At 42.6% G+C, this 23,536-nt stretch overlaps 1 protein-coding gene across 1 annotated transcript in view; it reads right to left on the bottom strand.

Annotated features, from left to right (window-relative positions):
• Positions 1–22,018, bottom strand: part of LOC122735727 (SV2 related protein) — a 60,752-nt gene extending 38,734 nt beyond the window's left edge. The window contains exons 1-5 of the mRNA XM_043977462.1: positions 21,622–22,018; positions 7,450–7,610; positions 4,972–5,057; positions 4,484–4,582; positions 1,732–1,803 (exon numbers count right to left, since the gene is read on the bottom strand). Coding sequence (XP_043833397.1) covers positions 1,732–1,803; positions 4,484–4,582; positions 4,972–5,057; positions 7,450–7,610; positions 21,622–21,656 — 453 coding nt within the window. The 5' untranslated portion in view covers positions 21,657–22,018. The remainder of the gene's footprint in view (positions 1–1,731; positions 1,804–4,483; positions 4,583–4,971; positions 5,058–7,449; positions 7,611–21,621) is intronic.
• Positions 22,019–23,536: the final 1,518 nt, after the last annotated feature.

Raw genomic sequence — 23,536 nt, 5'->3', positions numbered from 1 at the left:
CTTTATCCACTGTGCCACCTAGCGGCCCCTATCTCTCCTTATCTGATCCCTTTTCTCCTCTTACACTGTTACCAAAGGGATTCAGTCCTGCTCACCTGGAGTCTTGGAGCAGCTTCCTAATTGGTCTCCCTGCCTCAAGCTTCTTCCCCACTCCAGCCAAGGTAATTTTCTTTAAGCACAAATCTGATAATACCACTATCCTACTTCATCAATTCCTAACTTCCTGTGGCTTCTAGGATAAGATGAAGCCCTGCACAACTCAGCTCCAACCCATCTTTTCAGTCTCAGTGGACCGTCCTTCTTGTCTAAGAGTCAGCCAAACTGGCCTTGTCTCTGTCCCTCACATGACACTATCTCCCATCTCCAGAGCTTTGTCCTGGTTATCCTCCATGCCTGGAATTCGCTTTTTCTTCACCTCGTTCTCATGAAATCCCTCCCTTCTTAGTTATCATCTTCTTCATGAAACCCTTCCCTGATTCCCTCTACCTTGCCTTCCCTCCCCACTAAACTGTATTTATGATATTTTTACAATTTATAATTATAAATGTAATTTACAATATAATTAATTATAAATGTAACATAATATAATTATAAATGTAATTTAGAATTATATTTAACTACTGGGCAAGTCACTTTACCCTGTGTGCCTCAGTTTCCTCATCTGTCAAATGAGTTGGAGAAGGAAATGGCAAACCACACCAGTACCTTTGCCAAGAAAACCCCAAATGGGGTCACGAAGAGTGGGATGCAACTGAACAACAAAAATCAGCCTCCCCGATTCCCAAACTCAGTCACCCTCATATCCTATATACAATCAATTGCCAAATTGCCTGCTTTATTTTTCCACGATGTCTCTCACTTAGCCTTTTCTCCACCTACACAAGTCACTATCATAATTCAGCCCCTAATCCACTCTCACCTAGATCCTTGCATCAGCCTCCTAATTGGTCTCAGTTATCTGACATCAATGAGATATGTCTATGTCAATTCATCCTCCACACAGTCGCCATGGAGATTTCCCTAATGCATCAGTCTGACCACGTCACTCCCCTGCTCAATGAATGACAGTGGTGCCCTATTTCCCGCTTAGATCACGTTTAAAGTTCTTTCCAATATATGCACTCCAATTTTCCCAGGGTCCTTGTATACACTCTGCAATTCATTCTTTTTTTTTGGGGGGGGGGTGGCAATGAGGGTTAAGTGACTTGCCCAGGGTCACACAACTAGTAAGTGTCAAATGTCTGAGGCTGGATTTGAACTCAGGTCCTCCTGAATCCAGGGCCAGTGCTCTATCCACTGTGCCACCTAGCCGCCCCACCCCAGTCCATTCTTGCCAGCCAATGTGCTCTTCCTCTGCCTTCATTCCCTATCTTTGCAGTGGAGGTCCTGATGCTAGAAATGCACTTCCCTCCTCAGCTGTGCCTCTTGGGATCCTCATCTTTCTTCCAGACTCATCTCAGGCATTGCCTCCTGAGAGACTTTCCTAGTTCTCCCCAGCTGCAGGTGCCCTCCCTGCCAAGGTCACCACACATCTAGTCTCTGTATATTTCATGGGGTACAAGTTGTTTCCCCCATGAATGGAATCTCCCTGAGGGCTGGAGCTGCTTTTGCCTTTCTGTATATTCTCAGCACTTTACACAGTGGTTAGGACTCAGTAGGCCCTTAATAAATGCTTGCTGATTAATTGAATACAACGGAGAATACACACACACAAGATTGTAGTTAACTTACTGTTTTTCGTCCATACTGGTCAGAAATGTTTCCCCAAAGAGTAGAGCTAGACATCATTCCCACAAACACCACCTGCAGGACATGAGAAACAACTTCCGTTGGAGGTGAGTGCAGGATCCCCCCAAAAAAAGACCCTCCCCAAAACCATCAAGCTATTAAAATTAGAACCTCCAAAGACATAAGTCCAGCCCCATTTGGTAGGGAAGTCACGGAATGTCAGAGCTGGGAGGGGCCTTAGAACAGGGGATGTCAGAGCTGGGAGGGGCCTTAGAACACGGGATGTCAGAGCTGGGAGGGGCCTTAGAACAGGGGATGTCAGAGCTGGGAGGGCTTTAGAACAGGGGATGTCAGAGCTGGGAGGGCCTTAGAACAGGGGATGTCAGAGCTGGGAGGGGCCTTAGAACAGGGGATGTCAGAGCTGGGAGGGGCCTTAGAATAGGGGATGTCAGAGCTGGGAGGGCCTTAGAACAGGGGATGTCAGAGCTGGGAGGGGCCTTAGGACAGAGAATTTCTGGGCTGGGAGGGGCCTCAGAAAAGCAGTTGCTAGAGTTGGGAGTGAACTTAGGGCATAGAATGTCAGAGTGGGGATGGGGGACAACTTGGAAGAGAGAATGTCAGGGCTGAAACCTTCAGAATGGTCCAGGCCTCTTTCCTCCCTTTAGAAAGAAAGACGCGGGGGACAGCTAGGTGGCGCAGTGGATAAAGCACCGGCCCTGGAGTCAGGAGGACCTGAGTTCAAATCCAGCCTCAGACACAACACTTACTAGCTGTGTGGCCCTGGGCAAGTCACTTAACCCCCATTGCCTCACTTTAAAAAAAAAAAAAAAAGAAGCTGAGGTCCAGAGAGAAGTGTTTAGGCCTAGTCCACACAGCAGAGTCAGAGTCATCCAAGACTGAACCCACTTGCTGGTTATCGTCCTATTTTCCAGATTAGGACACTGAGTCAAACAGAGTGAAGTGACCTGCCCAGGGTCCCACAGCTCTACGAAGTGTCTGAGGTAGGACTTGGACCCAGATTTTCCTGACTCCAAGGCCCACATTCTCCCCATTGCTCCAGGGCTCTTTTCTGGAAGTCTAAAACAAATGTCCTGAGAATGGCAAACCACTTGGGCCACTGGAAAACAAAAAGACCATGGCCTCAGAGCTGTCCCCAGAGGCAACGAAGACTGATTCCAGGTTCCGGCATGAGCACGGTTATGGGACTAGGTAGGGCAGCCCAGTGGAGCAGTGGACCTGAGTTCAAATTTGACCTCAGATATTTACTAGCCCTTTGATCCTGGGCAAGTCCTGTAACAGCTGCCTGCCTCAGTTTCCCCATCTGCAAAGTGGGGATGGTGATGATAGCATCTGCCCGCCAGGGTTATTGTGAGGACAAAATGAGATAATGTTTGCAAAGGGTTTTGTCAACCTTAAAGTACTACATAAACTCTAGCTATTTTTTTATTACAATTATTATCACTTGCTGAATGACAAGGGTCATCAATAGTAATCACTTGGGCAGCTAGGTGGTGCAGTGGATAGAGCACTGGCCCTGGAGTCAGGAGGACCTGAGTTCAAATCCGGCCTTGGACACTTGACACTTACTAGCTGTGTGACCCTGGGCAAGTCACTTAACCCCAATTGCCTCACCAAAAAAAAAAAAAAAGAATAATAGTAATCACTTGATGAATGAGAGCTGAAGGCAAACAATCTAATTCTAGAGGAGGCAGGAGACATGTCCAACTTAATTTGTCCAAAACACAGCTCATTATCTACCCGAACATCAAAGTCAGAACTGGACTTGGAATCAGGAAAATCCAGGTTCAGATCCTGCCTTAGACACTGAGTGTCACCTCTATGTAACTCAGTTTCCTCATCTGCAAAATGAAAGGATTGGACTTGATGCCCTCTCTGCTCTCTCTCTATGGTCTATGACTCCATAAATCCAAGAACTCTACTTTCCAAAGCCCAGTGAGGAAGGTAATGCAAATATCCATTTTATAGATGGGAAAACTGAGACTCTGAGATGAAGGAACCTGCCCTAGGTCACACAGTTGGGATGTATCCAGAGCATGGATTACACCAAACTCTCAGCTGCTGCTCTAGGGGAAAAGGAAGCTCATGGATTATAAACTAGAAGAGACCTCAGAAGTCATCTAATCCCACCCCCTCATCGAAAAGGAGGAAATTAGGAGCAGCTAGGTGGCACAATGGATAGAGCACCGGCCCTGGATTCAGGAGTATCTGAGTTCAAATCTGGCCTCAGACACTTAACACTTACTAGCTGTGTGACCCTGGGCAAGTCACTTAACCCCAATTGCCTCACCAAAAAAAAAAAAAAAAAAAAAAAAGAAAAGAAGAGAAAAGAAAAGAAAAGAAAAGAAAAGGAGGAAATTGAGACACAAATAGGGTAAATGACTTGCTTGAGGTAACAAGGGTAAATGGTACAGGTGGGATGTGAAGGCAGATCCTGGCCCCTCCAACTCCCACACTTCTTTTTAACCATGATAACCCACAGATCTAGGGCTCAAGGATGAGCAAAAAAAAAAGTATCAACCTATTAAGTGGGTTCCACTATCAAAGATGTGGGTGGTCGGGAGAAAGGAAGGTTGTATTGGGGCAGGCAGGAAGAGACTATATAGCCTAGATTTCCCAACCAAGGGTTAGGTTTCCTCTGCTGAAGCTTGAACAATGAAGACAACTACACATGGACCATAGGGGTGGTAGGCAAATTAAACCATATGTAGACAGTAGACATGCACCATGCTCCTACCGAGGTGAGCAGGGCCACCTGCCAGCTGGGGAGTCTCCATTCACAGTGCAGTTGGGGCGCCAAAATGCTGAGAATCATCATTTCCATTGCATCTGCCATCTACAAGAAGGAGAAAGTGTTAGAAGTGCCCAGAAAGGGAAAAGCAGATAGACTCACTGGTGTTGACTGACTGCCTCCTCAACTCCAGCTTCCAAGACTCTCTCCTCTTGCTGCAGGGAATTCAACAGGCTGAGATAAGGAGCTGGCTCCCAAATTGACTCATGAAGCCAGCCCATTACAGAAGGGTAGAAATGCTTCATCTATTGCTTGCTTTATTTAGTGAAAATCCTCAGTTCTTCTTCATGGAAAGAGACACATGGTAGCCACAATAAATGCTTCTTAATTCATTCCTTATTGGTCAAAACACCCAATAACACCTCAATGGTATGTAGGGATTACTTAAAACTTGGCTTTGAAACCCTGGTCTGCCCCCCATTCCAAATACTTGCCCATGCCAATCCAGTGAGGACAGACAGCTTCCATTGAAACTTCCCAAAACCAATGGCTTCCACCGCATCTTCCACCATGAAAGTATCTGGGAATGAGATAAAGGAGTCAGCTTCCCTATAGTTTTCCTAGGACGGGAATATTTCAAGGTCACTGTGAGGTGAAATTGAAGCATCATATTATATGATTTGGAAGATGGTGGAGGTTTAAGTATGTAATAAACTTCACTCCATGTTCCTCCCCTTTCAGGATTGGTCATCTTCATAACTTCCACCTCCTGCCCGGCTCAGTGTCAGGAACAAAGCAGGCACTTTATAAATGATTAATGATTGCTGAGAATATTATTGCTCCATCATTTAGAGAATAGCTAAACCAACTGTGGTATATGAGTAGAGAGGAATTATTATTGGGTCATAGAAAACAAAGGTTAAAAATTAGAGAAACATTGGAAGACTTGTATGAACTGAGGTAGAGAGAATACAGTAAAACCTGGAGAAAAATTTATACAATGACCACAGTGAGGCAAATAAAAACAACACAAAAATGCAATTGAACTCGGGTTATTAACAATGACCTAGGGGGCAGCTAGGTGGTGCAGTGGATAGAGCACTGGCCCTGGATTCAGGAGGACCTGAGTTCAAATCTGGCCTCAGACACTTAACACTTACTAGCTTGTGTGACCCTGGGCAAGTCACTTAACCCCAATTGCCTCACCTAAAAAAAAAACCAAACAAATACAAACAATGGCCTAGAGAACCTAGGATGAAACATACTCCCCTCCTCTTGAGAAGTGGGGGATTACTGAGGTGGAATTACTGAGAAGGGGGATTACATATCAGAGATTTCTCTGAAGATTGATTTGGCTTAACAGTTTTTCTTTGTCATAAGTGGTGAATGGACCAGTATACTGAGAGATAACTATGATAAAAAAACAAACAAACAAACACAAAAACAAACCTAAAAGGCATCAATAAAACATTTGGAAAATAAAAGTAAAATAAAATGCCATTGACTCTTTAGAATTGTTAATATAAATGTATGATATCTTTTTCCCCACCAGTGCTGCTTTTAGCTAATAGAAATAGATTGAGGGGGCAGCTAGGTGGCACAGTGGATAAAGCACTGGCCCTGGATTCAGGAAGACCTGAGTTCAAGTCTGACCTCAGACACTTGACACTAGCTGTGTGACCCTAGGCAAGTCACTTAAACCCCATTACCCCAGAAAAAAAATACGAAATAGATGGAGAGGAAGAATTTTCCCCCCTTAGAGTATGGTTGGCTTTATAAAGCACCATGCAAATTCCTTTTCTTCAATAGTCCAGACATTATTCCACTATGGTCCAAGATTATTCAAAATAAGATGGTTGGGGCAATGTTGTAAGAAACAATAAATGTGAAGAGTTCAGAGAAGCACAGGAAGAGGTTTGTGAACTGAAGAAGACTTACGTAAGCTAAGCTTGGAAAACAACATACATGACTACAACAACAGAAATTGAAAGAACAAGAAAAAAAATGAAACTGAGCAGTGTATAATTATAATGACCAAACCTGGCCTTGAAGAAGAAATGAGGAAATATCCCTTCTTCCCCTCTTTGTAGAGGTGGGGGTCTATGGCTATGGAACAGTGCATATTCTATCAGAAATAGTTGGCATGTTCTTTAATTTTGCTGAATTGATTTTTTTCTCTATATTTGTTATTTTTTATTATAAAAGAGGGATTGCTGGATGGGGTGGCAATAGTGATAAAGATCTTTGGAAATGAAGGCAACGTCAAAAAATGTGTCAGTAATCATTTAAAAGGAAAAAAACCCAACAAGATTGGGATTGGGACATAATCCCTATTTCCTGAAATTGAACACAATAAATCATTGTTAATGACACTTCTAATCCCCATTGCCTTCTCATATAGATGTACGAAGCTCTGAAGCAAGTATGTCTGTACTGGGCAGATTTTGATAAGGTTAAGCCACAAGTGAGCCTCAGCCTCCAAAAATACCTTACTTCAGCTATTGAGAACAGCAACTAGATGGCCAATATGGGAATTGTTTTTGCTTGCCTGTGCATATCTGTCACAAAGGTTTTGTTTTTCTTTCTTTTGTTCCAATATGGGAGAAAGTTGGGGGAGAGAAAATCGATTTTTGTTAATTGAAAACAAAGTTGTTTTATTTTTTAAAAATAGCAGATAGATTCCAAAAGCCCAGTGGCCCAGTGGATAGAGCACTGAATTTGGAGTCAGGCAAGCCTAAATTCAAATCCTGCCTTAGTCACTTACTAGCTCTGTGTCACTGGGAAATTGCTGAACCTTTCTCAGCCTGTTTTCTCACCTATAACATAGGGATAATAGTAGTACCTACTTCATAGGGTTGATGTGAGGATCAAATGAGACAACATAAGTCAAGTACTTTGGAAGCCTTAAATCACTGAAGTATGAAGATGGTGGTAGTGGTTTTTGTTTTTGTTCTTCTCATTATTCTACTCACCATCAGTGGGATTGGCAAACTCTTTGGGCACTGCAGCTCCATCTTCCAATTGCACAGCCTCTAAGTCTGAACGAACCCCTTCAATCTGGATTTCATGCTCTCCCGAGATGGCATCGTCATCAGACCTGGAGCTCTCTCCTGTTCTTCGGAACTTGACCACTCTAGAGGAACGCAGGGAGAGTTTATGTGGGGAGGTGTTTCCCTGACTCTCAGATCTTTTGTGGAAATCGTGAATCTCGTTAAATGTTCTCTTGTTGACCATTAGACAGTGAGTTCCTGGAGGACAGAGACTTTTTCTTCTTTCTTTGTATCCCTAGTGCCTAGCAAGTGCCTGACATACAGTAGGCACTTACTAAATGCTTGTTGACTTGACCAGAGAATTGAACTGGGGAAGTGCGAGTGGCTAGCAAATTAGAATATAAGGGTGTTATTTTGTCAGGTTCCTGAGACAGTGTGTACAAGAGAAAGAACATTAGTTCCAGGGCCAGAGTTCAAATCCCATTTCTGATGCTTACTACCAGTGTAACCTTAGGCATGTCATGGTGTTGCATAGTGTATGGGGGCACTGGACTTGGAGTCAGGAAGACATGGGTTCAAATCCTTCCTCAAATACACACTAGCTATGTGACTCTGGGCAAGTCACTTAACCACTGTGCCTCGGTTTCCTCATCTGAAAAATGAGGGGGTTGAACCTGATGGTCTCTGAAGGTCTATTCCAGCTCTTGATAAATTATCCCATGATATTTTTTTCTTGGCCATAATATTCTTGTCGAGAACAGTGAGATAAAATTAGATGTTGGCATTTCTTTCCATAAATCCATGCCAAAGAAATGGCTATTATCATGTTCCAGTTAGTAAAATATTTGATTCAGGGCATATTACCTGTTTAATGCGACCTTGGGGAAGTCACTTAACTTTGCCAAACTTTAATTTCTTCATCTATATGATGGGAATGAGATACTATTGCAGAATCATGAATGCTCAGCTCCTTGAGAAAAAGAGATTGCATCCTTTGATTTTTGTATTCTCAGTGCTACTTGGTGCTACTAGTATAGTATACTAGTATATACTTAGTTCTACTAGAACATAGTAGGTGCTTAATAAATGCATGCTGAATTGAATTGAAGTTGAACCAAAAGTACCTCAGAGGCATATTCCAGATGACTTATTTAGAGACAGAAGAGGCCTTAAAGGCCATCAAATCCAGCTTCCTCATTTTACAGATGAAGAAACTGAGGCTGAGAAAGGTCCAGTGACAAGCCCAGGGGTCTTACAACTTTTTGTTGTTGAGTCATTTTACTTGTGTCCAACCATCTGTGACAAAGATACTGGAGTGCTTTGGCATGTCCTTCTCCAGCTCATTTTACAGATGAGGAACTGAACCAAAAAGGGTTAAGTGACCTGCCCAAGATTACAGGATTACTCAACTAGTAAGTGCCTGAGGTGAAATTTGAACTCAGGTTCTCCTGACTCCAAGAGTAGTACTTTATCCACTGCAACACCTAGCTGTTCAACAAGAAAGTGTCTTTGCTATTTTTTCTTTGAAGGAAGTGTCTTTGAATTCAGAAAGTCCAGAACTCTCTCCAAGGTGACATCTAGCTTCCTTAAATACAAGTTATATCGGAATAAGAATACCCTCTACAAAGTGGTTAAGCCTTTGCTTGAGGACCTACAATGAGGAGGAACTCATCACCTTTCAAAAAAGCCCACTCCACTTTGGGATGGCTCCCTTTGTTAGGAAGACTTTCTTTGCACCAACCATAAATTCTCTTCTTTGTAACTTTTACCCATTGCTCCTCATTCTGTCCTAGGCAGACAAGTAAAATGAATAAAATCTCTCTTCTACATGAGAGCCCTTCAGATACATGAGGACAGCACTCTAAATCTTCTCTTCTCCAAGCTAAACATTCCTGATTCCTTCAAATAATCCTCATATGACAGGTTAGATCTGATCCTTCCAAATTCACAGTATTATTGAAAGGACAAACTATGAAAATAGTTGTACAAACGCTTTGAAAAGTAAATCCTCTACAAATACAAAAGTATTATTTTGGTGTTTAGTCATTAGATTTTCCCCTCCTCCTCATAGAGTATTTTTCAAAATGGTGTAGACAATGAGTCAGACCAGAGCCATAACTAGGAATTTTTGTACTTAAATATATTGACTTGAAATTCACTCAGTTTTGGACAATCTATTGTGGGACACTATACTACTGGGGTCACAGAGACCCAGGAACTCTGTCATGAGGCTGCTGCTGGGGAGCCCAGAAGTGAGGGAGGAATTTCCCAAAGGACTACAAATGGTGTTAGCATCTGTAAACTTGGTGCCCTGGGGCAGATTCCCTATCACCCCATCCTAATTTGGCTGTGGTGATGACCATTCCTCAACTTAAAAAGCACAATGAACAGGCCATAACTTTGAAATTGGTATATGAGAAGATGGATATCAACACACCTGGTTAATAAGGACATTAATATGCATATTACTATACATATACATACATACAAGTTTTTTTTTCATATAAGTTTTTAAGACCCTTTTCCTTCCAAAGCTTGTGCTTAGAAATATTTGGGTTTGATGCATTTCTCAGCATGTACTTGTGAGAAACCAGTTTGTCATGGTACAAAACAAGCTTCATGACAGCAAGGACTGGTTTCTGTTTTATTTTTGTGTGTCCAGAACCTAGCAAAGTACCTTGTATACAGGAGGAGCCAAATAAATGCTTCTCAGATAGGACTGTATGTTAGATGGACCACTGGAGGGCTAATCATGATGATAACGATAACAATAGTAAAAATGGCATTGTATTTTCCAAATATAACTGAAAGCGGTTTGCCTCTGGATGGCAGCCAATGATGCAACTAATATCCAAGAGTAGAGTCAAAAAACCCACTGTGGGTGATTCAACCAACAATATATTGATAAAGAAGCATTGAACAAATAGCTGAATCATGTGGATTCTTTTGTGGAAATGGAAGGATTTCTGGTGGTCATTTAGGGCCAGGTCATTGCCATGAGAAAGTAGGGGATAATTCTCTAGGAACCAGTTTTAGTGATCAATTTATGTTATGCAAGGAAATGATGGAGGTTATGCAATACATTACTACAACCTATAAGAGTTTAACACCTACTGAAGACCCATCAAGACAAGACCTGGTGGTTAGAATATATATCAGAATTATGAGTCTATCTTTTACTGACTGACAGATTACAAATCCCCATACTACAAATACAGCTTCCAAAATATCCTGGAGAACTTAACCCATCAAGTATACTGGGATCAGATGGTTATCCCAGATCAAACTGTTTCCCACAATCAACTTTACATAACATTGATTCATAAAAACTCAAGATCAATGTTTTTAATAGATTCAGAGACATGCTGGTAAATGTTTAGCAACTGGCTCTCTGACCAATAAAACATGTGCATAACATGCTTTTGTGTTGAATTTGCATTAACATTTTCTTCACCACTTTCCTACATTTGGACAATCAACAAACAATCAATCAATTTCTGCCTGATTTATAGTGTTTGTCCATTTCTGAGGTGTAAATGCTCACACTGAAAATTTAATAGTTGACTTTCATGCACTGGCTCCAATATATCCTTAGATAGCATCATCCCCCAAACACACAATCTCAAACCTCCATGGGGAAAAGCAACAGCAGCAGCAAGAAAAACAACAAAACTCTCAAAGTCTAGAAATTTGGCTGAGGAGATCAAAATCTTATGGGAACAGAATGAGATGCATGTCATCCCCATCCTCCTGTATGCTAGTGCTATTGTTCAGAGGATGCTTTCAGCGGGTCGGCAAACAGTGAAATGACATCTTCTCACTTTTAGCAAACACCAAGAAGTAGTTTACCTGTGTTATTGGTATTACATCACTTAAATTTTTTTTTAAGTGAGGCAATTGGGGTTAAGTGACTTGCCCAGGGTCACACAGCTAGTAAGTGTTAAGTGTCTGAGGCCGGATTTGAACTCAGGTACTCCTGACTCCAGGGCCAGTGCTCTATCCACTGCAGCACCACCTAGCTGCCCCACATCACTTAAATATTAAAGAATAAGATATCAACTTTCTCCAAGACCATTTGTATCTGAACCTTATTGAAAAAGATGCTAGTAAGATAACAGTAACAACAATAGCAATCTTTTTATTTACTTTGCAAAGATCTGTATTAACATTAAACATAAGAGAATGATCAGGGATAGCAACTTTTCCAAGGACTATTTATATCTGAAACTCCATCAAATGAGATGATTATGTTAATAGTAATGATGGTGATAGGGATAATGATAATGATGGTGGTGAAGGTAACAAAAGGTAGCATTACTTAGTTGTTAGAGTGCTAGAATTGGACTTGGGAAGACCTTGGTTCAAATCCCATTTATTACCTGTGTGACCCCGGGCAAGTCACTTCACCTCTGCCTTAGTTTCCTTATTTGTAAAATGAAGAGTTTGAACTCAATGGCCTCTAAGATCTCAAGTCCTGTATGTAGGATCCTAACATCATCATCATCATCATCATCATAATCATAATCATAATCATATCCAGTTACAAAAAGCAAATATTTCATCCACCCATACATTAGCCCACAGAGCATTAATTCTAAAATAATAGCAGGAGAGAAATTTGAACCAGGACTCTTCTAGCCAAACATCGTTGAATAAGATAAAAAGAATATGATGAATCATCATAATTATAACTGACATTTATAGAGAATGTTAACTTCAAAATTTTAATAGTATTTTATTATTTCTAATTACATGTAAAAACAAATTTAAACATTCATTTTTTTGTTTTTGCTTTTTTGCAGGGCAATGAGGGTTAAGTGACTTGCCCAGGGTCACACAGCTAGTAAGTGTCAAGTGTCTGAGGCCGGATTTGAACTCAGATCCTCCTGAATCCAGGGCCAGTGCTTTATCCACTGTGCCACCTAGCTGCCCCTAAACATTCATTTTTGTTTTGTTTTGTTTTGTTTGTTTTGCGGGGCAATGGGGGTTAAGTGATTTGCCCAGGGTCACACAGCTAGTATGTGTCAAGTGTCTGAGGCCGGATTTGAACTCAGGTACTCCTGAATCCAGGGTCGGTGCTTTATCCACTGCGCCACCTAGCTGCCTCCCAACATTCATTTTTAATACAGTTTTGAGCTCCAATTTTTCTCAAGACCATTAACTTTTTCAAACAATTTCACATATATGATCTCATTTGATTTTCACAACTCTCTTGGGAGGGAGAGACCTCAGGTATGAATATGCTCATTTTCCAGATGAAGAAACTGAGGTTTTAAGAAAGTTGCATAGTTGAAGATCAAGTAAGATCAGTACTTGACATGAGAAGATGTGGGTTCTGGTTCCTCTACTACTTGCTGTCTATGTGATTCTGGACAACTCCCCCTCGCTGGGGCTCAGTTTCTTGATCTGAACTAATCTTGCACAAAAAGCTATTTTCGAACCATTAAGTACTGGCAAAAGGTGAGTGAAGGGTGGATGAATGCGGAAAGTTACATAAAAACTCAGGCTGGCGACAGTGACCTTCAGACAGTCTCACAGTGGACTTCTTTCAGGCTGGGCAGTGTGCTTTTGAAAGGTTCATCAAGTACATCAGAGCCAGGGAGGCCATTTGGACGCCCTTGAGCAGCAGTCCAGTCAAAGCCTCTAGGCTAGAGATATTTGTATGGCTGGCCACAAGCAGGGATGCAGCTGTGGAGCTTCTGTGGTCGAGACAGAAGGACCATGGCAGACCCTTGACCTTCATCAGCAGGGCAGCCTTGCTTAGAATGGAAGTCAGCACGCCTGGCTCCAGAGCTAAGGGCTGCTCTTGAAGCTGGAAAGAGGCGATTCTATGACTGAGAGAGACAAAGTTCCCTTTACCTGGTGGACAAGAGTACAGTGACCCCTTCCCCATTGTGGGGATTACAGGCAAGGCACCCCCTGAAATCCGGAAAATCCATCTAAAATGTTTTGGCTCTCCCTTTGTAGCAGAGAAGAAGTCTGAACTATTATGGTATTAAAAGGTAAAAGATGTTGATATTATATAGTACCATACATATATTTTATGCACTTCTGAGCTTCTAAATTTTTTCTGTGTGGTCTGCAGCTTCCACAAAACTCCCCCCAAGTTCCCATTTAATTTCTTACACCAACCTGCCCTATGTTGAAACTGCAGATGTGGAAGGGCTAACTGGATATAAAAGGCATCGCAAAAGCCTTAGGGAAATTTGACCTCCTGCTCCACCCAGCTGGCCTTGCCCTGGTAGAACTAGTGCAATCATCACCACACATACCTATATCCTCACAGGTTAGCCATGAGAGGAAGGCTAAGAATAATAATTATGATAATAACAATAATAATATATTCAGAGGCCTTTCATCTCTGCCCAGAGAATAAAATAGAGTCACTTTAGCTGGGCAGTTAAGGGGCTCCTACCTTTCAAGCCTCATTTCATGTTACTGCCCTTCATGAGCTGTTCCCTGAGGCCAGCCCTCCATTGCCCACCATCACATTTGTGTGAGCTGTCCCTGTATCTGGAAAGCCTCCCTCTTCATCTCTGCCTCTCAGAACCCTCCTCTTCCACGGGTGACTCAAGTTCCACCTCTACCAGGAAGCCTTCTCTGATCACCCCTCCACCTTCTCTTGCTCCTCAAATGACCTTCTGGCTATTTATCTGTGTATAGTTCATCCCCACCTCACCCCGCACCTCAGAAGAAGGTAAGTTCCTGGAAGGCAGGAATTACAGATCCTAGGTCTAGAGTTGAAAGGGTCCTTAGAGGCTGTTTGGTCCAACCCCTTCATTTTTTTTTTTTTGCAGGACAATAGGGGTTAAGTAACTTGCCCAGGGTCACATAGCTAGTAAGTGTCAAGTGTCTGAGGCTGGATTTGAACTCAGGTCCTCCTGAATCCAGGGCCAGTGGTCTATCCACTGCTCCACCTAGCTGTCCCTGTTTGTTAACTTTTAATGTTATGGGGAAACTGAGACACAGAAAGGCCAAGGGGCAAAGCCAAAATTCAAACACAGGTCTTAGGATTCTTTCCCTTATACTACATGATTATCCCTGTATCCTCAGCTCCCTGAAAAGGTCTTTTTTCTTTTTAAATACACCCCTGTGATTTCACTTAGGTAGGGAGTTTACTCCTGGTAAGAAACTTCCTCTCACAATTACCTTCTGATAAACAAACAAACGAATGAATGAATGAATAAAAAAAAAGTATAAGCTGATAAATCTTATAGAGAGCGGGGGGGGGGGGGGGCTCATAGATCTGGAACTGGCAAAAACCTCAGAGGACTTTCAGTCCAGCTGCCTCATTTTACGGGAGAGGAAACTGAGGTCTGGGGAAACTGAGTTATCTGCTACATAGTGAAGCAGAGTGCTTGACCCAGAGAAAAGAAGACCTGAATTCAAATCCACCCTCAGACTTATCTTGACTGTGTCACCCTAGGCAAGTCACTTTGCCTCTGTCTGCCTCAGTTTTCTCAGCTATAGATTGGGGATCAGAACAGCATAATAGTTTGCTGTGAACATCAAATGAGAAAATATTTGTAGAGGCCTTAGCAAAGTGCCTGGCACATAGTAGTGTGCTTGTTCTCTTCTCTTCATTAACATGCTTCCTCAGTTCTATTCAGGACCCCCTTATTGGACCACCACCATAACATGCTCAGTCCCGCCTCCCTACTTTAGGTCATATTCTCCTCACTGGGAATACTTATTCTGTGCTTCTCAGGCCCACCTGCCCCTGGAAGTCCTCCTGAATTTCCCTTTCTAACTCCACTCAGAATCATGAAGTCTCACTGTTGGAAATGCCCTCAGAGGCCTTCAAGTCCAATCCACACCTGAACAAAATTCCCCAATAAAAGATCAACTAAACTCACTCAATGATTGCCAGTGAGTGGGAAACTACTGCTTCCCAAGTCTATTGCACTTTTGAATAGCTCTCAAAATTAGGAAGTTTTGGGGCAGTTAGGTGGTGCATTGGACAGAGCACCAGCCCTGGATTCAGGAGGACCTGAGTTCAAATTTGGCCTCAGACACTTAACAATTACTAGCTGTATGACCCTGGGCAAGTCACTTAACCCCAATTGCCTCACCAAAAAAAAAAATTAGGAAGTTTTTCTGACATCCAGTCTAAATTTATTTCTATCACTTCAATGTTCATTTTTCCTATGTTGGCCTCTGAGGTTAAACACAATCCTACTCTGTCTTCTATGGAGAAAGTCCTTCAAAAAGTTAAAGACAGTTCTCATGTACCTCCTAAATGTTCTCTCCAGGTTCACCACCTTTCATTTCCTTCACTTGTTCCTCACACAGAGTGACCTGGATGCCTTTTGGCATCCTTGTTACCTTCTTCTAAACATTCTCCACCTTATCAATGTCCTTCCTAAAAATGTGATGTCCAGGCCTTGATGTAGCACCCTTTCTGAGGCCGCTCCCCAAAGAAGGCATTCCCACCACTTGGTTGGGGTCTCTAGACGGAAGCTGACTACTGCTCCACTCAGGATTCTAGGGGGTAACAGTGACAGGCTGAGGGGTTCTATTACTGTCACTCAAGAGCCCCTACCAGTGTGTTCTCCATTATCAGTCAACCAGCTGTACTTCGACAGCTTTTAGAAAAGGGATTTACTGATAGCAAAAACCATTGGTATAAAACATTTCCCTCCAAGTTGAGGGCACACTCTCTCCTGACCAGGTCAATCCCATATTTAAGCTCCTGTGGCCTCGTATTACCTATAGATGCAAATATAAACTCTTTTTTGGTACCTAAAGTTATTTACAACCTGGCCTTTTTCTACCCTTCCAGCCTTACTTCTCCCTTTTTCTGCTTGAAGGGAGGCAAAATAGATATCCCTCTAGCCTCTTCTTCCCCCTCTTCTTCTCCAAGGAAAGCTTTAATTCCTTCCAGAAGGCAGGAGGTTGGGACCATAATTTTGACCCACTCTGTGAAAGGGAGAGAGGGGGAGGGAGAGAGGGAGAGGGAGAGAGGGAGAGGGGGAGAGAAAGAGAAAGAGAGAGGGGGGGAGAGAGAGAGAGAGAGAGAGAGAGAGAGAGAGAGAGAGAGAGAGAGAGAGAGAGAGAGAGCCTGGCTAGAATTATATTTATTCACTTCCTTAAATATTATTAGTATAGGGGATTTGGTTTTCTGGTTCAAGCTAAATTTCTGATAGTTATTTCTCAATGGGGAAAGGAAGACTCGGGCTTTATATCTAAGGCTTGATCCCTTCCCCACAAATACCAGTTTCACAATGAACACACTTAGCAATTAGGAAAAGGCCTGTTTATCCAAGTCAGTAACAAAACAGAAATCAGAGAAGGTCTACATAGGAGAATATATACAAGACAAAACAGGGCACAAGAACTCTCCTATTGGGAATTAGGTAACTCAGCAAGAGAGAGAGAGAGAGAGAGAGAGAGAGAGAGAGAGAGCTGAATCTCACCCAAGGGGAAGTTCTCCAGAGTCTTTAGCACAGCAAGCTGGGGAAAGGGACATGATGGATACTGTCAGATCCTCTCATGTCAGCTTCTTTCCAGAGTCTTATTTTCCCTTAAGCAACCTGAAGCAGGATTGGTCTTCTTTCATCTTCTCTCTCAAAGTTGGAAGCCAGAAGCCCCCAGAACTACTGCAGGGGCCAAAGAGACTGCAGAAATTTGACTAGGTGCTCTCCTCTCTCCCACACCTCCTCCAACACGCCCCTCACATGGGCTAAGGCATTGATTTCCACCAATATAAGGAAAGAGCCCATTTGAACGGGCTTTGGGAGTCAGGTTGAACTTATACTATATGTATATATCATCCCCTCTGACAGAATGTAAGCTCCCTAAAGGCAGGATCTGTTTCTACTTTTTAAAAATTTTACTTATGTCTTTGTAACTGCTTTGTCTACTACCATTCCAGGCACATAGAGAATGCTTGTTGGTTGAATGCTGTGTTCAAGGCAGGTGGGTGGTGCAGTGGATAGAGTCCTAGGTCTGGAGTCAGAAAGACCTTTGTTAAAATCCTGCTTCAGATATTTACTAGCAGTGTGATCTTGGGAAAGTCACTTTACCTCTGTTGGCCTGTTTCCTCAACTGTAAAATGTTGATAATAAGAGTATCTACCTCCCAGGATTGTTTAGAGAATATTTTGTAAAGGAGAATATAAATAGTATAAGGATAATATTTGTAAAGCCCTTCACACAATGACTGGAGCACAGTAGGCACTTAATAAATGCTTACTTCCGTTCTTCAAGGTCACACAACTACTAAGAAGAGGGGTTTGAATTCAGGTCTTTTGATTCCACATCTAGCAGTGTTTCCATTATGCCACATTTCAAGGAAATCTGCAATCTGTCTATACCATGCATGGGAGATGGCGTAAATGGTACGTAAGCCAGGATTCATTGTGGCACATGGACTATCATGGCTCTTTGAGCTGAGTTTTATGGATAAATTACTGTCAAATATTCCCCAAATCATGCTGATTTCACTCAAATGTAATTTTGTATATTCCATTTACTCTTTGGGGACCTATATAATTAACACAGGCAGCTAGGTGGTGCCATGGATAGAATGCTGAGTCTGGAGCCAAGAAAACCTGAGTTCAAAGCCAGCCTTAGACATTTACTAGCTGTGTGACTCTGGGCAAGTCACTTCACCCTGTTTACCTCAGTTTCATCATCTGTAAAATGAGTTGGAGGAGGAAATGGCAAACCAGTCCAGTATCTTTGCTGAGAAACCTCCCAAATGGGGTCAGGAAGAGTCAGATATGACTGAAACAATTGAATGACTAATTAACATAGTTAATTTTTGCTTTTCTAAATTCTCTTCTATTTTTCTGGTTAGTTCTTTTTGATTCAGTACAGAGATATCCAGGTAACTTCATGCAACTTCTTTGGTTAAGGGAAGCATCCTCTGAGTCATTTGCAAATTTCACAAGTGTGGCAAATTTGCTGAAATCTAATAACTCTTCAAAAAAACCATTAAAAGGCTGTTTTGTGGATATTGTATTTGTGGTTTTTTATACAGCATTAATGTTTGTAGGGAACCTTAGGACACAGAACATTGAATTCAGAGCTGGAAGGGGCCTGAGAGGCAGCATTATACAAGGGAAGAATTTGGAGCCAGGGGACCTGAGTTCAAATCTCAACTCTGCTACTTACTAGCTATAGGATGCTGAGCAACTCATTTCTTCTCCCTGGGACTCTTTTGCCTTATCTGCAAAATAAAGGAATTGATCTAATGGCTTCTATGTTCCCTTCCAGCCCTAAGTGTGTGTGTGTGTGTGTGTGTGTGTGTGTGTGTGTGTGTGTGTGTGAATATCAGAGATAAAAGGTTCTTTAGATTATAGAATGATAGAACCAAAAAGCACCTTAGTACACAGTATAATAGGACTGAAAGGGACCTTAGACAAACAGAACATAGAATGTCAGTGGTGGGAGCACCTTTAGAGACCATGTACTACAACTCCTTCATTTTGTTGTTGTTCGGTTGTTTGAGTTCTGTCTGATTTTTCTTGACCCCATTAGGGGTTTTCTTGGCAAAGAATGGTTTGCCAGTTTCTTCTCCAGCTCATTTGACAGATGAGGAAACTGAGGCAAACAGGGTGAAGTGACTCACCCAGGGTCACCAGCTAATATCTGAGGCCAGATGGGAACACGAGTCTTCCTAATTCTAAGTCCAGTGCTCTATCCACTTTGCCACCTAGTTACTCTTTTGTAATTGATTCCTAACTTCCAGTTATATTTAATTCAATACAACCAACATCTAAAATATACCTACTATGTGCAAGGCAATGGGGGATACAAAGACAAAATGCAATAATCCTTGCCTTCGAAGAACTTTCATTCTACTGGGGGTGGGGCCCTACAGGATGTACCCACAGAAGTAAATTCAAAGTGTATATAAAATAAAACAGTATTAAAAAACTCACAGATTTTGGGAGGCAGAGAATGCTAACAACTTGGGAGATCAGGACAGATTTCATGTGGAAGGTAGCCCCAGAGCTGTGCTTTGAAGGAAGCTAGGAATTCCAAGGGGCAAAGGTGAGGAGAGAAGACATTCTGGGCATGCTTGATGAATTATACAAAGGCAAAGAGGTGAAAGATAGTATGTCCTTTACAAGGCAACTTGACTGTAATGGACAGCATGTGAAGGAGAGTAATACAAAATAAGACTAACAAGGCAAGTGGAAGCCAGAATGTAGAAGGCTTTAATTTTAATTTTAAATTTAAAAAAATATAACCTAGGAATAATAAAGAGCCAATGAAAATTTTAATTTAGCCTAGAGACAATAGGGAGCTATTGAAGATTTTTGAATGAGGGAGAAATATGGTCAGATCTGTTATAGAACACAAAGTTTTAAAATGACAATTTGATGTAGAGTTTATATATTACAGTCAGACATGTTCCCTTATGTCACCAGCAGCCTATGTCTATTAAATATAATTTAATTCAGGGATATGGTTTTTCTTTTGGTCCTTAGAACTGGCTTTCAGTTAGAGAGTAATTGTTTTTATAGGCAACATAGAGTGGAAAAAGCACCGGGTTCAAAGTCAGAAGAAATCAGTTCAAGTTGTGGTTCTTACCACAGTAAGTATTCGGCCTTAAATAACTTACTTCCCCTCTCTGGAGGCCTTAATTTCCTTCCCTCTAAACTGGTCTCCAAGGTCCCTTGCAAGCTCTATAGTTCTGTAACTCAGCCATATAAATTCCACTCAGGTACTTGTATTTCAGTATTCTCATATCTCATCTGACAACCAGCCTTTGGCAGCTATAACTGGCCATCTTTGGTATAATGTCCGATGTGATTATTATTTATGAAATCATTTGGTGTTCAACAATAAAATATATGTCTATTAGTATCATTCTATTAATAAAAGCCTTCAAGTCACATCCAGCACAGTCACCCTCTCCTTCCCTCCTCCGCCCCATCTAATGTAATCATTTTACACTGGGGAGGAAACAGAAATTACAAGGTACCCTCTTTAGTGAAATCTTCATGGAATCACTCACTCCTCAGCACCTTAGAGAGATGTATTTGTGTGGAATATCTGACTATCCAAGCAATTACACCCACACCCAAAGTGACTTTAGAGGATACTTAAGTGCTACAGAGAAATGGAGTTTTTTTGTGTGTGTTTTTTTTTTTTTTTAAAGCTGAATGGATAAAAAAGACACACACAGAAGGCGTAATAAGCAATGGTTTTGGACAGGTCGAAATGGAATCTCATTCAGCAAGCTGAGATTTGGATGAATGGCCACAGAACTGCTTTCTCCTTGGAGTTCTATTCCTCTCTTAGAAAATCTGGATGGAGGGAACAACCCCTCTCCCCAACACCTTGGCCCCCCACTCCTGCTCCCTGCCAAAGGCAGCAATTTTGAGCAGTTGCTTTGGAGTGTTCCCCAGGGTTCCACGCCAATTTTATTTTACCCTGAAGCAATCACTTTTTTTAGGCAGTGGATTTCTACTGCTTTTTTAAGGCAGTGGATTAAGGTGGGCTTCATTGGAGCTGGATTTTTCGAAAATTCCTCTCTACATTCATTCAAAAGAAAGCAGGAGATTTCTAGGGATAATACCTGGTATAATCAGCTCTGGGTCCAGACCTACCCTTCACACACTTCATAAACACCAGCCCTTTGCCCCATCTTTTCCTCCCCAGTGGGAATTGTGGTAGGAAGGGGTAGTGATGGGGAGGGAGGGGAGAGGGATAGTATTTGCAAACATCCCTATCATTCCCTGCTGACAGACCTTGCAGAAAGATTTCAGAGCTTGGGAGTCATTCATTGTGGAGGTGAAAAGCTGTTGAGGGCAAATGTCCAGGCTTTTAAGAGGCTATCAGCATTTGAAATAAGCTGCTCCACCTTCCTTAAATCCTAGCCCTGACAGATGCCTCTTAATCCATCCCTCCAGAACTGGGAAGAACCCTAGATAATATCCCCGGCATAGGTTCCCCATATTATATCCTGATAGCCAGCCGGGGGAGAAATTGAACTGAGTCAGAGATGCCCAACTTGGGCTCTCCATCCGAGAAAATGGCCTGCTTCCTTGGGGCCTAACTCATTTTCTCGGGGCTCCTTTCGCTTCGGTACAATTAACAACCCAGATGCCGCCTGCCTGGAGCGGTCTGGCTTTTTCCAAACGCACGCACATCTGTCTGTCTCCCCACATCCCCCCCCCCCCCCCCCCGTGGTACTCACGGCAGCTGTCTCAGCTGGAACACATCATCCTCCATGGCAAGGCTGCGGTGGGGAGCGCTGTTCTCATGGCTCTTGCATGGTGAGGGGATGGAGGGCTGGGAAGGTTTTCAGGAGCGGGGCTGCTGGACAGCTCCCTGCCACTACACGGATGGAGCTAGGGCACCCTAGAGACAAAGCGGCCGAGGGGAGAGCAGCGGAGGAGGAGGAGGAAGAGGAGGAGGAAGAGGAGGAGGAAGAGGAAGAGGGGGAGGAGGAGGAGGGTAGCGGCAGCAATAGCAGCAGCTGGAGAGGAGAGGCAAGGGGAGAGAAGAGGAGGCTGCTAGATGGAGAGGGGGCGGAGATAGCTCTGCTGCTAACAGAAACTTGCCCATTCCCTCCCACTCAGCTACCCCGCCCCCTCCCCCTCCACTCCTCCCGCCCCCTCTTCTCTCCTCCCTTCCGCCGCCCCCCCATACCTCCCCCGCGTTGTTTTTACACTAGAGCTATTGGGATGTTGATTTTCCTCTGTAGCTTCGTATCCTATAACATGGTTGTCTTGATATAGATTCATCGAGGCTCTGTATAAATCTTGTATATTCCTATTTTGTCCCTGTTATTCATCCCATTAGAATGTAAGCTCCTTGAGGGCAAGGACGGTTTAGCCTTTCTTTGTAACCCCAAGGGCTTAGTACAGTCCCTAGCCTAGGCAGGAAGGAAGGAAGGAAGGAAGGAAGGAAGGAAGGAAGGAAGGAAGGAAGGAAGGAAGGAAGGAAGGAAGGAAGTGTGAAGTCCCTGGGAAGTAGATGATATTATTACCCATTTTACAGTTAAGGAAACTGAGGTGGACAAAGGTGAAGTGACTTAACCATGGTCACACAGTATCTAGGCTGAATTTGAACTCAGGTCTTCCTAAAGGCTTAAAAAATTTCGCTTGCAAAAAAATTTTTTTTCACTTGCTATTTGCTTGATGAAGGCTTTCCATATTTTCGGAAAGAATGGGAGCTTGAGAATTAGGAGACCTGATTTCAAATTCTAACCCTGAGGTAGACTAAACTGTGTGACTGGGGATAGATCCTAGAAGGCTCTGGACCTGTTTCCTCATCTGTGGCATGGGGCTAATAATCCTTGCCTTACTTCTCTCTTGGAGTTGAGGTTAAATGAGAATTTTGGGGGGCAGTTAGGTGGCACAGTGGATAAAGCACAGGCCCTGGATTCAGGAGAACCTGAGTTCAAATATGGCCTCAGGCACTTGATACTTACTAGCTGTGTGACCCTGGGCAAGTCACTTAACACTCATTGCCCAGCCCTGCCCCCAAAAAACGTATTTTGTAAATCTTAGTGTTCTGTAGAAATGGGAGTCAGTATTACCATTGAGTCAGCTGCTGGATTGGAGGTAACTAAGACTTTGGTTGAGACCTCATTCCTGACATTTGCTGGGGTAGCGTTCTTTCTGGGATATATCTCCCATTGATTATAGCAAGTAAATTGGAAGGGTGGGGGAACCAAATGCCTGCCCTTCCCCATAAGTGCTACACTAGATTTGGCTTTTGAGATGATAGTATCAAAATTTGGAAACAAAAGGGACCTTATAAACCATATAATTTACCCATGTCATTTTATAGAGGTTGAAACCATGACATGGAAAGTGATGGTTTATTGCCTTCCATTTTACACATGAGAAAACTGAGGTTCAGAGAGAAAAAAATTAGAAGACTGTAGGATCATAAATCTAGAATGATAGGATTTTCACCATAATTCTTTTAGTAAAGGCCATCAAAAATAACTCATTCCCATAAGGCTTACACAGCACTTTCCTAACAATGACCCTGCAGAATATATTGGTCATGCAAATATTAGTATCCCAATTTATAGATTTGGAAACCAAGGCTGGGAAGAATTGTCACCATATGCCTAAGAATCAATAGCTAGAAAATGC

The sequence above is a fragment of the Dromiciops gliroides genome, chromosome 1, assembly GCF_019393635.1.
Source record: "Dromiciops gliroides isolate mDroGli1 chromosome 1, mDroGli1.pri, whole genome shotgun sequence".
In the NCBI taxonomy this organism is placed as follows: domain Eukaryota; kingdom Metazoa; phylum Chordata; class Mammalia; order Microbiotheria; family Microbiotheriidae; genus Dromiciops; species Dromiciops gliroides.
Note: the sequence above shows the minus strand (reverse complement) of the source record. Positions and strands in the feature narration are given on the sequence as shown.